At 39.5% G+C, this 16885-nt stretch overlaps 2 protein-coding genes across 2 annotated transcripts in view; one reads left to right on the forward strand and one right to left on the reverse strand.

Annotated features, from left to right (window-relative positions):
* Positions 1-2076: 2076 nt before the first annotated feature.
* On the reverse strand, positions 2077-4652 carry c2h8orf82 (chromosome 2 C8orf82 homolog). The gene is made up of 3 exons (XM_017484522.3): positions 4375-4652; positions 4217-4265; positions 2077-2696 (listed from the first exon to the last, which is right to left on the reverse strand). The coding sequence occupies exons 1-3, from the start codon at positions 4522-4524 to the stop codon at positions 2254-2256; spliced, it is 642 nt and encodes a 213-aa protein (XP_017340011.1). The 5' UTR covers positions 4525-4652; the 3' UTR covers positions 2077-2253.
* Positions 4653-4864: 212 nt separating this feature from the next.
* Positions 4865-16885, forward strand: part of arhgap39 (Rho GTPase activating protein 39) — a 46038-nt gene continuing 34017 nt past the window's right edge. The window contains exons 1-2 of the mRNA XM_017457314.3: positions 4865-6636; positions 8041-8274. Of these exons, the coding sequence (XP_017312803.1) occupies positions 8264-8274 (11 nt within the window). The 5' untranslated portion in view covers positions 4865-6636; positions 8041-8263. The remainder of the gene's footprint in view (positions 6637-8040; positions 8275-16885) is intronic.

Below are 16885 nucleotides of genomic sequence, written 5' to 3' on the forward strand. Positions count from 1 at the left end.
AGCTGTAAGACCTCATTAGTGAGACTAGAACAGTAGGATTCAATTTCATATGAGGATTTCTTTTTGTCAATCAAATGAGTACAATGTAAATGAAGAATAATTCAGTAAAAACTAATATATATATATATATATATATATATATATATATATATATATATATATATATATACATACACATACATACATACATATACATACATACACACACACATACACTACCAGTCAAAAGTTCGGAGATGCTCGACTGAACTGTTTCTCATGATCTTAAAACCCTTTTGATCTGAAGGTGTGTGATTAAACGTGTGAAATATAGACAAAATAATAGACAAAAATATAATCGTGCAGACATATTCATTTCTTTCATTAGAAAACTAACATTTTATTTACAAAAAATCTTTTTTTAAACAGATGACTTGGAGAGAAATATTCTGAAAAACAGCCAATAAGAGTCCAGTGTAGGTGGGGACTCCTTTAATACTGTTTAAAAAGCATCTCAGGGAAACTGCTCAAGAAATCGGTTGAGAAAATGCCAAGAATAAAAAAAAAATTCTGGAAATTCTTGGCAAAAAGGGAGTCTACTTTGAAGATGCTAAAATACTAAATTATTGTGATTTTATTTTGTATTTTTTAGCACAACATAATTCAATTCCCATAGTTCCATCTGTGTTATCCCAGAGTTTGGATGACTATTATTATTATTATTATTCTAAAATGTGAGAAGAAAAATATTTTGATGGGCAGTGTATATATGTATATATATTTGTGTGTGTGTGTGTGTGTGTGTGTGTGTGTGTGTGTGTGTGTGTGTGTATATATATATATATATATATATATATATATATATATATATATATATATATATATATATATATATACACACACACACACACATATATATCAATCACTGTTGGAGCTGACTGCTGAGAAAGGGTGCCTGAAGGTCTTTCACCAGAAGACGCTGGCCGAGATGGCGAGAAAACACGCCGAAGAGCTGAAAGTAAATACACTCACTACATATGCTTATACTTTAACACAGAGTTTGGGTTTTAAGGTTTATTCTATCTAATGAAACTGCAAACATTGGGGTTTCTGTGGAATTTTCTAGACTGCTCCTTTGTGCTAAAATGGTTAATGCACTACAGTAGTACGCAATATTAAAAGCCTGTCGCCCTAGTCCCCTTAGTTCCTTTCCCTAGGAACATTTTTTTTTGCCCAGTTTGACACACAGTGCACTAGATAGGGTGCCTACACTAAGAGAAGCTGAGGCACAGTAACCATTAATATTTAAGGTACAACTTTTTGCATGCATGGACTAGTTCCTTTATTTTCTCCATAAAATCTGCTATATGGGGGATAGGGATCCATTTTCAACTAAGCCTTGAGATCAGTACATCTAGAGTGTGCTTCTTCTTCTCCATCTTCACTCTACAGCAATTCCCACCTCCGCCCTGTGTGCGCGGCGCTTGCATGTCATCCCCATGCTCCTCCCCCCAGTCCAAGGACATGCGTTGTAGGCTGATTGGCATTTCCGAATTGTCCTTAGTGTGTGAATGTGTGCACAATTGTGCCCTGTGATGTGTTGGCACCTTGTCCAGGGTGTCCCCCGCCTTGTGTAGGGTAAGCAGTATAGAACATGGATGGATCGCCAAAAGTATGAGGACATATGGTGACATGCCTGACCGCACTAATGTCACTCTTATGACAACTCAAATGGCCACAGTGGAAAGCTTTCCCTGAAGAATGGAGGTTATTATAACAGCAAAGGGTTCAACAAGCACGTACGAGTGTTATGACCATGTGTAAGGAATATACCGTGTGCTTTTATATATTTATTTCGTATAGACCTATATTTTTTATAGTATAATTAAATGTCTGAATTCATCCTAAATCTGTTATTGAAAGTGTAACCAAGTAGCTTATGTTTAAAACACCTTGTTTCTTCAACTAATGCAATTTAGTTTGTTTTACTATACAAAATAATACTCTATCCTTTAACATTCTTTGGTGCATATAAAGCCTGAGAAATGTAAAGGGTTTCTTACACTGTACATGATATAAATGATACATTGAAACCCCTATGATCAAAACCTTTTAATGATCAAATATGTGCATACATATATACATATTCATAACACATGTCTTAAGAGTTTTATTTACAGTAAGCATTCTGGCAAAAATGGTGATATGATGGTTTCTTAAGCGTATTTCGTAATAAGTATTGGGAGTTATCGCAAATAAATGAAACACTGCTTTCTATTTCACTGCGAAATGCCTTGAAAGCTCATTAGTCAGTTTATAATGCTGCCCAGCCCACAGGAAATGAGTAGGTTGGGCAGAACTGTCTTGACCTGAAGAGTAGTGAAAGTGAGAGCTGAACTCAATGGCCAATGCAGAACGTACCAATCCAACACCCCCTATGAGCTCAGGAGCAGGATGGTACACTCTGCCACTGTCTGGATGCATGAACAAGGAATGAGGTTGGAAAGGAAAGGTCAGTTTAGTCCCACCTCCACAATAGGACAGATGTGCCCCTTGCCCCGTCTCAGACAGCAAATGAGTAAATACGATTGGCTGATCATCACAACGTAGGAAGTTCCTCTCACGTCCACACAACGAAAGGAAGGGGAAGTGCTGCTGGTAGCGGTCGCTTCGATTGATTTTCAAATGCTTAAAAAAGAAAACCAGAAACTGCTGATCTGGAGGGAGTAACAGAGGAGAGGAAAATTACAGATTTCAATGATACACACAAACCAACACAAGTATCGAGTGTACACTTTCAATGACAATTTCCAACTCTACTTCCTGTTGCCTATCCAACATGTCTATATCAATTATTATTATCAATATTCATATACCGTTTGATCTTGAAGACATTTTCTTCTAATGGCTTGAGCTTAAGTGCTTAGAATTTGTTCCCAAACACATATACATATATAAACAGTAGTGAAGTTGCTTTAAATGGCCTTTACTTTCACCCCACCTAAACCCAATCAAAATTGCTTGGATCTATTTGAACCAGAGAGTAAATTTAAAAAAAAAAAAAGAGCTCGTGTGGGGAATTGACGCCAAGACTGTTGAACAAGCAGCTCAAATGGTTTCTTCATGAAGCTGGCTGAAAGAATGCCAAACGTGTGTGAAGATGTCATCAAGGCAAAGGGCAGTTACTAAAACATAAGAATCTCAAATATAACAAACGTTCGCTTGTCTTTATTGTTATAACATGTAAAGAGGAGTAGGTGCGAGCAAATGTTTGCCGAGTCATGTAATTAGATGGCATGTGAATCATACACACAAAAGAGTTGTATATACTGTAAATCATAAGCTATTTAAAGGTAACCATGAAATGAAAGTTTTGCGGCTTTTAGCATGAACACGTTATCTATAAGCTAGTGTTGCTCCAAAACGACAAAATTTCGCATTTAGAAGATATATGCATTCAGAATTTACAGTCTCTCTCTACCACCGATACGGATCAACAATTTTGATGACATCATTCTGCACTTCAGCTTGCTGTACCGAAGTTGCCATTGTTGAGTGAGCGACGTCATATCAGCAAGCCTGGGTCGTAAATATGTCTTTGGCCGTTCGAATGCTTGCGTTTTTATTCAGTTTTCCAACTGCATGTACACAAACTTTAAAAATGACCATGCTCACTAGAGTCGGCATTAGCTAGGACTGCCATGACATCACTTTCAAGCGCATTCGGAGATTTAACTGCTCAAAAGCAGAGTTAGAGCTCTATAAACATGCGAAATGTCTTGCTGTTCGAGGTGTTGTTTTCGCTCGTTGATAAACTGTGATGACATTGGGGGCGGTGTCTATAACATGACTGACAAGAGACCTATCAAAACACAAACGAGCTTTCCGGACTGGACACAGTTTTCCAAACGGGATTTTTCAGCCACGTAATATACTTAAAAACTTTTGTTATCATGTTCTATATGTTTTTCCACATTATTTGTACTAGTAAGATATATATATATATATATTTTAATATAGTTTTTTTTTTAACTACTGCACCTTTAAATACACTATAAAGTGATCTGAATTGGCACCCTGTCCAGGGTGTACCCCGCCTTGTGCCCGATGATCCCTGGGATAGGCTCCAGGTTTCCCCATGACCCTGAAGGAAGGATAAGCGGTATAGAAGATGGATGGATGGATGGATGGATAGATAAAGTGATCTGAGTGGACCTGTTAAGTCAGAGACACATACCTTTAAAACAGGTGACAAAATTCTTCACCTTGGTATCATCCAGGAAAAGCTAGTGATAGGATATAAGGGTATTTTAAAGTTGTAAGTATTTATTTGTGACCTGAACAAGACCATATTCTATTCAGGGGAAGACTACATGCGCCGTACAGGCTGTATACCTGGCCTTGATGATCAAGATAGTAGAAGTATTCACGAATACGCGGCTCAGGACTCTGACCCTGTGTGTACGTGCCATGTCCTCTCCAAAACACGATTGGTGTCTTGGCCCGCATCGCGCTTCTCCAAACACATACCCGGGTTATAATCATACCCGAGGTTTAAAGCTTAGTTTTGATAATTATAACCGGCTCTCTACGCATGCGACATAGACGCGACAAAATAATAACACTGGGGAATGTTTTTTTAAAGCGGCGCGGTCCGACTTGAATAAAAAGTCCGGCGGAACCTGAAGAAGCTGCGCATTAGTTCCGCATTAGTTAGTTCAGGGTACATTGCACAATATGTCGACGCACATCTCATAAGTGATGTTCTAATTATAAATATTGTGCTTGGTGCCTTTTGGTGAAAAGGGGTTCATTTATCTAGCATAATTCAATATCGCTCATGTTCAATAACTTCATTAAACTATCGTAACACTAGATGGCGCTGTCTGCTTCTTTACAGTCAGCTAACAGGTCTTCTGTAGGGTTGAACAAGGCGATTGTTTTTTTCAGAAGGTTTAAATGCGACATGACAATGCTTTGGGAATGTAGCCTAGACACAATAGAGAATCTAAACTATAGGGTGAATTAAGATACACTATATGAAGAATAGTTTGTGGACACCTGAAGAGAACAATCATATTTGTTTATTGAATATCCCATTCCATATGTAGTCACCTCCCTTCGCCTGCAGTCTTCTGGAAAGGTGTGTGGCTGTACGGATTTGTGTTCATATCACCCTGCAGTTCTTGCCTGGTTTCCTACTAAAGCTAAGCAGGGCTGAGCCTGGCCAGTACCTGGATGGGAGACCTCCTGGGGAAAACTAAGGTTGCTGTTGGAAGTGGTATTAGTGAGGCGGGGGAGCTCACCCTGTGGTCTGTGTGGGATTTAATGCACCAGTATAGTGATGGGGATGCTATATTGTAAAAACAGCACCATCCCTTCGGATGAGACCTTAAATGGAGGTCCTGACTCTCTGTGGCCATTAAAAATCCCAGGACACTTCTCTTAAAAGAGTAGGGGTATAACCCTGGTGTCCTAGCAAAATTCATCCATTGGCCCTTCTCTATCATGGCCCCTTAATAATCTCCATCCCTGAATTGGCTACATCACTCTCCTCTCCACCAATAGCTGGTGGGTGTTCTGGCACGCTATGGCTGCCGTCGCATCATCCAGGTGGTTGCTACACACTAGTGGTGGCTGAGGAGATTTCACCCCCACAATACTATGTAAAGAGCTTTGAGTGTCTAGAAAATTGCTCTATAACTATAACTGTAATTCAGCTACAAGAGCGTTAGTGATGTCAGGCAAGGAGGCCTGGGGTACAGTCGGGGTTCCAGTTCATCCCATAGGTGTTCAGTTGGGTTGAGGTCAGGGCTCTGTGCAGAACACACAAGTTCTTCCACACCAATCTTAACACACCATGTCTTTGGAACAGCTTTGGGCGTCTTAGTTCCAGTGGAGGGAAATTGTAATACTACAGTGTACAAAGACGTCCTATACAATCGTCTGCTTCCAACTTTGTGGTAGCAGTTTGGGGAAGAACCACATACGGATGTGAAGGACAGGTATTTTTGTGTTCATTTCTGCAGTCGCAAAACCCTGGAGGGACTGTATGGTGTTTTTATAAGCCAAAACGGCAAAAAACTGCATGAGTCCACCTTGTAGGATTGATACAGTTTTAAATGCAAAATGTTGTCACATGTTTCATTTCAGTGTTTTGTTTATTCCATAATTCAAACAATCAAGAAAAAAAATCCAGTTTTCATATCAGTATCTTATTAAACGATACCAAGCTCTAGTTGTGGGGTGTTTCATGCATCCATTACATCATATCACTTTTCCTTTTTTCACTTATTGTATTTTAAAACTGTCCAAATCAACCTGAACCATGCTCGTCTGAAATGTTGGTAAATTAGGACATCTTGAAAATCCATCCATCCATCCATCCATTTCCATCCCACTTATCCTACACAGGGTTGGAGGGGAACCTGAAGCCTATCCCAGGGAACTCAGGCCATGACCATCCAGGGGTACACACTGGATGGTACAACTGTACTCGCATTCACATGACGGACAATTTGGAAATGCCAATCAGCATACAATACACATCTTTGGGAGGAAACCAGAGTACCAGGAGGACACCCCTGAAGCACAGGGAGAACATGTAAACTCCACCCACAAAGAGCAGAGGCGGGAATTGAACCCCCAACCCCGGAGGTGCGAGGCAAGCATGCTAACCTCTAAGCCACTGTAATGTGTTTATTAAATTATAAACAGGTGTACATAATTTGAACAAATGTTATGTTTATTTTATATATAGTAGTACATCTTATGTAGCCTATATATGCTTGGTGTGGAAGAACTCGAGTGACCTCAACCTCATTGAAGCCCACTGTTCCAGTTTACCTGATGTCTACCTGAAATCACCCTCATATTGGCTGTGGTTTAATAATATTTCCTACAGTAGCCTTAAAGGTGCGTTAGATAAGATTTGGCAAAATTAGCTCTCAGTTAAAAAGCTGGTGTTGAATAAGATTTGAATTATTTTATTTAATTTTTTTATATATATATATATAGGTATATATTTTTTTTTTTACTCCTTGAACCCGGATCCGATTCCTGTGCATGTACGCAAACCTCCACCCCAGAACCTATGGTGTTTTCACCAGAATTGCATGAGTTAGCATTAGCAAAATCTGCCATGGCATCACTTTCAAGTGCACTCAGACATCCAACTTCTCAAAAGCCAAGTTATAACTCTTATTTAATAATAAGAGGGATCATAAAAACAGCATTTTTATTTATTTATTTAATCCTTCCCTGAATAAGCTATTTCACATCACAGATATGTACATATAGTCCACAAGACACAATACTAACTGAATTTACACAAATGAACCAGTTCAAAAGTTTACACACGCTTGATTTTTAATACTGTGTGTTGTTACCTGGATGATCAATGACTGCTTTTATGTTTTGTGAGAGTTGTTCATGAGTCCCTTGTTCGTCAGGAAAAAATCCTCCAAGTTCTGCACATTTCACTTCATCACACTGGGGACGACTGAGGGACTCGTACACAACTGTTACAAAAGGTGCCAACATTCACTGATTCTCAAGAAGGCAACAGGATACATTGGGTGTGTGTGTGTGTGTGTGTGTGTGTGTGTGTGTGTGTGTGTGTGTGTGTGTGTGTAAACATTTGAACAGGATGATCGGTGTAAACTGTAATTTAAATGTAAAAATGTAAATATCTCAGTACTAAATGGCAAAAAAAGATCTTTAAACAAAAATAATAACAAATTACACCAATCATCAAATTCCAAATCTGCACAAACAAGCACTGGGGACCAGAGCACAGTTTTCCAGACAGGTTTTCTCCTAGAAAAGTACACTTGTGCTGGACTCATGGCTTCAGTTGTGATTTGTTCTCATTAAAATTTTTTTTTTTTTTTTTTTTTTTTTTTTTTTTTTTACATATTGTTCCAGGTTATTTGTACTAGTAAGAACTTTATTTAAATGACTATTGTACCTTTAAATAAAATCCTCAGACTACAAATCTACAAAAACAACAACAACAACAAAAACAAAACAACTATTACTAATAAACATTTGTGCATAAAGGTCGGCGTTGCACTGATGCCATGGCAACCCGCCGACCATCCACCATCCACAAGAGCGCAAGATGACGTCAGGTTGTCGGTGGTGACGGAGACGCGGGGCGAGATACAGCGCGTGCTCCAGATATCTGTACTGCGGTGACGGAGCCCCCTATAGCACCATGACTGACGATCTGTGGATTACCTTCTCGGGATTATAACAGGCGAAAGGAAAAAGGAAGGGGACCATGGCGGAAAGGTAAATAAATAATGCCGCATTCTGCACCCGCTCGTGCAGGTTAATGACAGGGATTGAGGAAGCGGGGATAAGGACTGCGATAAGGGTGCTTCTGTCGTTGTCTAGCAGTGTCATATTCATCCATCCATCTATCCATCTTCATCTCACTGAGGGTCGCAGTGCACCGGTATTAGCCTACACCCTGGATGAGACGCCTCTCCACCGCAGCGGTGTCATTCTCATCATATCTGAGGGCAGTATTAAGTTAACGCGGTGGGTGGGGATCAGACCATCGCACCGCACATCACGCAACCGTTCGTTATAAACATCATGCTGGTCTCTCTCTCTCTCTCTCTCTCTCTCTCTCTCTCTCTCTCACACTCTCGATGGGCATCCTCCACACCCATAGCCACAGCTCAAGGATATCCGCACATGAGTTTCATTGTTCATTGGATGATGATAATGGTCAAAACGTGGCCTCAATTTATGGCATTTGAGCGTTTTACCGACTCACAGGGCGCGCGCGCGCGCGGGAGAGAGAGAGACAGGGACAGAGACATGGACAGGGCAGCAGCAGATTCAGCGCGAGCACGCGCTTCCTCCGGTGGAGATGGAGACAACCTGCGGCACGCCATCATGCAATCAATCGTAGCCTACAGTCATGTAATCATATAATCAGCGTCTCCAGGGATTTCAGTGCTATTTATGTTTGATCGGAAATCTAAAATGGTTTAAACTGGTTGCACTGGTCAGTCACCAGGCAGAGCTGTCGTTTTATATGTATTCATTGTGATCATCTAGAGATAATGTCAATTGCATAGCATTAATTAAGAGAGCTGCACCTTCCTTCCTTCCTTCCTTCCTTCCTTTTCCTTCCTTGTTTCCTTCTTTACTTTATTGGTGAGTATGAATTACTCTTGGCCTTGAGTCACTGTTTTACTGCTACAGACAAGAGACAATATATAGGCTATGGACGGCTCATATACTGCACTGCAATCATGTCAATGGGTGGCTAAGATCTGCTGAAGTTGAGCAGACCTTGGGTGTCTGTGTATGGATTGAAGCAGCTGTGTCCACATATGCTGTGTGTCACTGTATCATACCACATCATACCACACCATATCATATCATACCACACTATACCATACCACACTACACCATATCATACCACACCACACCATATCATACCACACCATATCCTATCATATCATATTATATCATATAATACCACACCATACCATACCACACCACACCACACCACATCATACCGCACCATACCATACCACACCACACCACACCATACCATATCATATCATATAATATCATACCATACCATACCACACCACACCATACCATATCACACCATACCACACCACACCACACCATATCATATCATAACATATCATATAATATCATACCACACCACACCACACCGTACCATATCATACCATACCATATCACACCATACCGTATCATACCATACAATATCACACCACACCACATCATACCACACCATACCACACCACTCCATACCATATCATACCACACCATACCATATCATACCATAGCGTACCATATCATACCATAGCGTACCATATCACACCATACAATACTATACCATATCATACCATACCACACCATACCATACCATACCATATCACACCATACCATACCACACCATACCATATCATACCACACCATACCACATCACACCATACCATATCATACCATAGCGTACCATACCACATCACACCATACCATACCACACCACAGCGTACCATATCATATCATATCCTGTACAATACCACACCATACCATACCACATCATACTGTACCATACCACACCATACCATTCCATATCATATTGTACTATACCGTACCATACTGTACCACAGCATACCACAATGTACCATACCATACTCTACCATAAGGCCATAAGGTTTGGAGGGTTTTATTCAACCAATTTTTTTGGTAGATATTCCAATTGGTAGATTTTTTTTTGGTGATATACCAATTTTTCACGTAAGCTAAATTCGCAACTTGGTTGGAAACACAGCTAATGTAGCCTACCTGGGCCATATTGCTAATCTAATCACATGACAGGATAGCTGATTATGGATAAGTGGCTCTGCAGGCAGAGCCGTTATGTCCAGGTAGACCTGTTGAATCAATTCTAGCTATGACCATTCATCAAACAGTAGATAAAATCGACCCGTCCATTTGATCTTCTTCAACGTTAAACTGACTACTTGCTATCACTGTGAAAAAATGGAGGTTTGTCTGTTCAGATATCCGTTTGCCTTAGAGCAATCTTCAACACATTTACTGTATATTTAAACGCATCACACCAACCTGTATCGTTAAATAACTGGATTCCGAAATGCTACTTTAGAAATAACACACTACAGCAACAAATGTCATTTAGGCCTCACCATTAGAAAGAAATGACAGTTAACCTAACACACTTTAACACTGAGGTCTCAGAAGGCTAGGGCTAATGACTGTTTTGATACACTTACAGGTCCTGGAACATGGCAGCCACTAAAATGTCTGCAGGAAAATGTGAATGAAATCTGTGTCAGTCTTTAAAGAGAGTTTAAATGCTAGACTGTGACTGAAAATCCCAGTTTCCTTGTCATAGTATATGGATGTTCAGTTTTGGGGCAGACTGTAAGACATACAGGACTTGGTGTCAGTAAAAGCCCTTTGCCCTTGGACCAAACTTTCATGCACCAAGCTCTATTTCCAATGCATAAAAATGCCTTACAGTTAATGTGCATTATCATATGTACTGCAAGTCAGGGGGTTTAAAAATGAGTACCCCTCAGAAATGATGCTCAACATTGTTTAGTCTTGTGTTTCTTTTATTGTCATATTGTTCTTAGTTATCTAATTCCGTCTGTTAAGGTGCATCAGCATAGATTTAGGACACATTTTTTGCGGTTTCCCGATATTTCAACTTGGCTATTTGTTTCAGTTAAGCTGAGATTTCCGATTTGGTCCAATCATAGAAGCATCACTATGTATGTCAAGCCTATGTAAGTCAAGCCTATTTCGTCCCATTGAAGACTATGTGATAAACAGGGGAAGTGGGTAGTTTCACACAATATATGAGCAGAATTATGATTCTAGTTGGCCTCCTCCAATGAGATTATACAGAATTATTTACTGAGATCTTTCGCATAATCTTTTGTTTTAGTATTAATAAACAAAATGATTGTTTGACAATCTTATTTAACATCGCATCGGCTGACTATAAACTATGTTTCTTTCGTCTTTTCCTCGTAACATTAGCTCGTGCATAGTTTGCTATTCCGTCTGATCAGAATATTACAGTTTTCAGAATAACATTTTCAGATTAATTAATATCTGTGTACTCAATGTGACTTGTTAAATCTAATATATTGTAAATACAGTAACACAAACCCACTATACAACTTGTCAACAATTAATATTAGAACTGACAAAATGTTTCCTGCAGAACAGAATCTAAGTCGTGGAATAACTCATAGTAACCTTAGCTATGGATTTCTGCTTGCAGTACTGTACACTTCAAGGATTTTAAGTCTGTGACACAATTTACATAGCTTAAGGCGCTTTGTAAAGGCTGAATGACAGAATAATTATAAAGAGTGATTTTGGTGACTTTCCAAAGTCTTGACTGTCATTACAGATACAGTTATGGAGTGCATTAGCTCAGTAGTGTAGCAATGTATGAACATTGGTGTGTATTGCTTAATAGTAGGAAGCTCAATAATACTTAAATATTTCTAGAGATGTAATTCATTTTGCACTGAGAAATGCCTGTGGTTAAATAGGATGGTTAAGCCATGTAGCATTTATTCGATACACAGTTGTTTTGGGGTGGGGATGAAAAATGACTAGCTTTCTGAATCTACAATTTTTCCCCGTTTGCTATGAATTTACAAAAAAAATTACTTTTACTTTATCAGACAATCTCAGAATTTTCTGTTTTACAATATTAGTCTATTTTAGATTTGACCTGGAAGAAGAGACAAGTGGAGGCCAATTTCCTAGATTAAACACAATGATATTGTGGGCTCAACAAATTTACCTAATTTATTAACCTGCCATTTCTGGAAGGTTGTCATCCACTTGTCGTTTCCTTCTCAAGTTGTGGCTTTTGAAAAATGTATGGATGTTCATGCCCAAACTTTTCTCCACACCCATTTAATCCAGATTGGCAGATATATCAGTGTATGTCATTCCAAACACAGCCTTTTCCCCCCAATGTCTTTTCGCTATTTTCCTCACACCTCTCCCTGCTTTGACCTTTGTGGTGTTTTTAGATCTTTAGATTTTCATGTTTCGTATTTCTCGTATTCCTGATCAGAACAGAAAATGAGAAATGGAAAATGAGAAAAAGCTGAGAGGATTTGAATGCTTGGTTTGAATGGATGATACATGGATTCTGGGTGTGTAGATTTCTGGCTTGCAGAACTTACTTTATATAACATATAACAAACCAGATCCAACAGACTCTATTTCTTAGTTATTACCAGGAATCTAGATGCTAATCTACAGCGTTTTGTTGTACCGTTCTATAGCTGAGTGTAGGAATTGGTAGGAATAGGATCCAGAGAGAAGATATAAATATAAGAGGAAAAAATAACGTGAGAGCAGGTGATTGTCCAGAGATAAAAACCCTCATGTTTTAAATTCCTTACATTTGCAGTCCTGTCACATAGACTCGGCGCTATACAGGTCCAGTAATGTTTCGGTCGCCGTTTGAAGCCAGCACCACTGGGATGAAAACTGATGGCTAGACTAAAGTGAGAAGGAGAGAAAATGAGATAGGGAGGGTAGAGAGGGCAGGAAAGACATGGAAGAGAAATAGAGAGTGGTAGAGAGGTAGAGGAGGGGAGGCACATGTAGACTGAGAGAAAGATGAAATCCTCGTAATTTTCTGTGCCTGTATGTGTGTTTGTGGGTTCATGGATTCGTGTGTGTGTGTGTGAACATTTTTGTAGCGCTAGACATGGTATATGAGGGTCATGGATTTGCACAGACCGTGGTTGCTAGGATACTGTCAAAAGGATGGCTCTATCTGGTGTGGTGAATTTCATTGGCGGCTGGCCTGAGTCACAGGTCATACACTGATGGGGGGTGATTCATGTCTTTATTAACATACTCATTTAGGATGAGGGCCTGCTGGCATTACATGCACATCGATCTACTGTATTTGTGTGGGAGAGTGAGAGCAAATGTAAGCACAATAAGGAATAGTAATGCTAGCTCCGGTTCTCTGTGCGGAACAGGCAATTCTTGCTGAATGCACCTCCCCAACAGGGGTGATACGTTTATTAAGATTAATATGCTATTGTAGATGCTTTATCCTGGTCTGGGTCATTGTGCTTTAAATTGTGGGTGGTATAAAATACTGCAGGAGTGGGTGGGATTGGTCAAGAGTGTTCGTGGAAGTGGAAAATTCCTTTGTGAGTGGGCGGGAGTGGGGAAAATAACCAGTCCATGCTGTAAAACAATGATATCAAGTACAAATATCAGCTGAATATAGGCAAATATGTTTACTATATCCTATGATAAGATCACAACAAACCAAATATAAGATTAGTAAACCAATTTCTAGTCATTTGTACTAATGTCAAGCTTTAAATGTTCATATTCTCATTACATCAAAATGTAATTTTGCTATTTTGCTTCTTTCTAGAAATAAATGCTTAAAATGAGCACCTGCCTATAGAACAAGACTATTTCAAGCTTGAAATTATTATTAGTTATTATTTTATTTTATTTTTGTAAAGTTTAATCAGTTTAATAATCTTATATTTGGTTTATTGTACATTTATACAAAATACAAGACTATATTCAAAATATTTTATTCTCAGCACTACTATTTCTGCAGCCAGGAAGTGTTCACTATGATCAGAGCATAGCTTCAATGTGCTCTTGAATGAAAATGGGCGGCTGTGGGTCAGGTGGTAGAGCGGGTTGCCCACTAATCATCGGGTTGACGGTTTGATTCCCGGCTCACGTGACTCCACATACCGAAGTGTCCTTGGGCAAGACACTGAACCCCAATTGCTCCCGATGGCAAGTTAGCACCTTACATGGCAGCTCTGCTACTATTGGTGTGAGTGTGTGAATGGGTGAATGAGTCACAGTGTACAGCGCTTTGGATAAAAGCGCTATATAAGTGCAGACCACTTACCATTTACATAACCGCTCCAACAAAAGTGGAACATTGTGTGGAATAGCCCAGTCACTCTCTCGGGTGGACGCACTACGCAGAGAGTTAGGTCTCCATACGATCAGCTGTGTCAATATTGCCAATGCAGCTTTAAAACCAGCCTACAACCAAGAAGTTTACGTTTTTATTCCCAGAGAGATAAGAAACCATGTCTGGCGTTTGCTTCACTCCCCACTGCGAGAATGCAGCATCACAGGGGGATCATAAAGCGTCAGTATTACTGTCTTTCCCTAGCCAGTGAGTCATGCTTTGTGTATCACTACCCTGGGCAAGGCACTTTAAGTGCTTGTTGAAGATTCTCTCTGTCCCAAATAATTTGCCCAAATAATTTGGGCATCGATCATGTCCATCATCTTGGCAAAAGTGTCCTGAATTACAAAACACAAGTTCAATAATTCACAACAAGTGGATCATTGAATTAATGCAGCCCAGAAGTACATCTTTCATAATGGATTCCCGTTGAGTAAAATGTCTTAGTGCTAGTCTCCTATATTAAGATGATTGTGGAACAGCCAGAGGCTATGATCATAACTGATACTCATAATTGTTTTTTAATTAGAGTGTTTAATTAGCGAGTACTTAACATATTGCAACCCACTTTTACACCATTTTTTTGTTTAAGAACGAGATCATGCTTCCTTTGACAGGTTGCAGTTGAGTATAATATACACAATATTGCCAAAAACATACTGTATATTACTTAACTATACATACATGATACTGCCAAAAGATTGTGGACACCTGATCATAACATATCTGCTTGTTGAACGTCCCATTCCAGATTTAGTCCTCCTTTCCTATTATAATAACCCCCCATTGTTCTGAGAAGGCTTTCCACTAGTGGCTGTGTGGCTGTGGGGATTTGTGTTCATTCAGCTATAAGAGAGTGATGTCGGGTGAGGAGGTCTGGGGTACAGTCGGCATTCCAGTTCATCCCAAAGGTGTACAGTCAGGGCTCTTTGCAGGACACTTAAGTTTTTCCACTCCAATCTTGGGAAACCATGTCTTCATGGAGCTGTTGTCATGCTGGAAAAGATTTGGACATTTCAGCTCCATTGAAGTGAAATTGTAACGCTACAGCATACAAAGACTTTCCATCCAATTGTGTACTTTGAGCTTTGTGGCAGTAGTTTGAGGAGGAACTACATATGTGTGTGGTGGTCAGGTGTTACATACTTTTGGGCATATAATGTATTTGTGTTTCTACTATTTTCTATTTATTTATTTATTTATTTCAAAAGGGACAGTGTGCATTAATCAACATTCATGAATGTAAACGTACCCAAGTTAGTCCGAAGGCGAATTTTCATTGGTAGTCCCTTTGCCACGTTATGTGATTAGGCATAAAACAAGAATAATAATACTATTCACCACTATTAGAAGTGTTGTGGAGTCATTGTGCATTCAGACACGATATTAATCTCATGCATGCAAATGTATCCATAAACATTGTACAGCAGTAAGAGATCAGATGCATGAGTCATACACACTTTTGTCTTGATGTTTTCAGTATACTTAACGTATCTGTGTTATTGAGAAAAGAAAATGTGTAGGAGCCAGCACACTAGGAAGCAAACAAAGCTTCACACTTGGCTCCCTCTCAGCGCCGCAACGCTTGAAACACCTGCTATGCACATTACACACTGTTCAGTTTGCTTACTGAATAGATTTCATCAGGATACATCACTAGTAGTGTGCTAATGTTTCCTCAAATGTGTATCATTTTCATGTGTCAGTTCCATGCTTTGTTTTCTTCTGAAATTTGTCACGATTCATTGCAAAGAGCCTCTTTTAATCAGAATACATAAGAGCACGGCAGCATGTACATGTGACAGAATGAATTCGGACCCGTCGGCATCACGAAACAAATACACACACGGTACACACCTTGATGCGACAAACAAATAATAATAATGCATATGCCTGGATATGCAGTGTCTGATTTTTTTCTAGACAGGCTAGAATTTATACTGTATTACTGTTGATTTAGTGGCAAAAATCAGATCTGTCAATTATTTCTATAGTCACACTTTAAATGATAAGGAATTTATAGGCCACATTTTCTGTATGACTGCATTAAATACTCGAAATAGAGATTGCAGCTGCTACATACAGTATCTCTTTCCAAAACTAGATCTGTGCTTCCATGTTCTGTTCCTCCCAGCAGTTCACGCACCAAGCATAGCCTCAAATCTGTGCAAAATGCCAAGGATTTTTCCACCTTAATTCGTATACCACAGCATGCATGAGTAGGAGGTGGCAAATAGACACGACTAGGCATCCTGAACGTACTAACCGGTAAAAGCGTCTACAACGTGTACTAATCTAAAGGCATCTCGAATGTAATAATCACATTCTCACCGATGCGACGTGGCTATTTGAAGTGAGGCAGACGTTCCAAGT

The sequence above is a fragment of the Ictalurus punctatus genome, chromosome 2 (genome assembly GCF_001660625.3).
Source record: "Ictalurus punctatus breed USDA103 chromosome 2, Coco_2.0, whole genome shotgun sequence".
In the NCBI taxonomy this organism is placed as follows: domain Eukaryota; kingdom Metazoa; phylum Chordata; class Actinopteri; order Siluriformes; family Ictaluridae; genus Ictalurus; species Ictalurus punctatus.

What these genes read in the sequence shown, in the direction of transcription:
- c2h8orf82 (XM_017484522.3), bottom strand. Translation starts at nt 4,524, where the DNA reads ATGATTATAACCCGGGTATGTGTTTGGAGAAGCGCGATGCGGGCCAAG. An exon ending in ATCTTGATCATCAAGGCCAG is followed by an intron (nt 4,266 to 4,374) that starts GTATACAGCCTG and finishes TCCTATCACTAG; the next exon opens with CTTTTCCTGGATGATACCAA. An exon ending in TTTTGTCACCTGTTTTAAAG is followed by an intron (nt 2,697 to 4,216) that starts GTATGTGTCTCT and finishes TACTCCCTCCAG; the next exon opens with ATCAGCAGTTTCTGGTTTTC.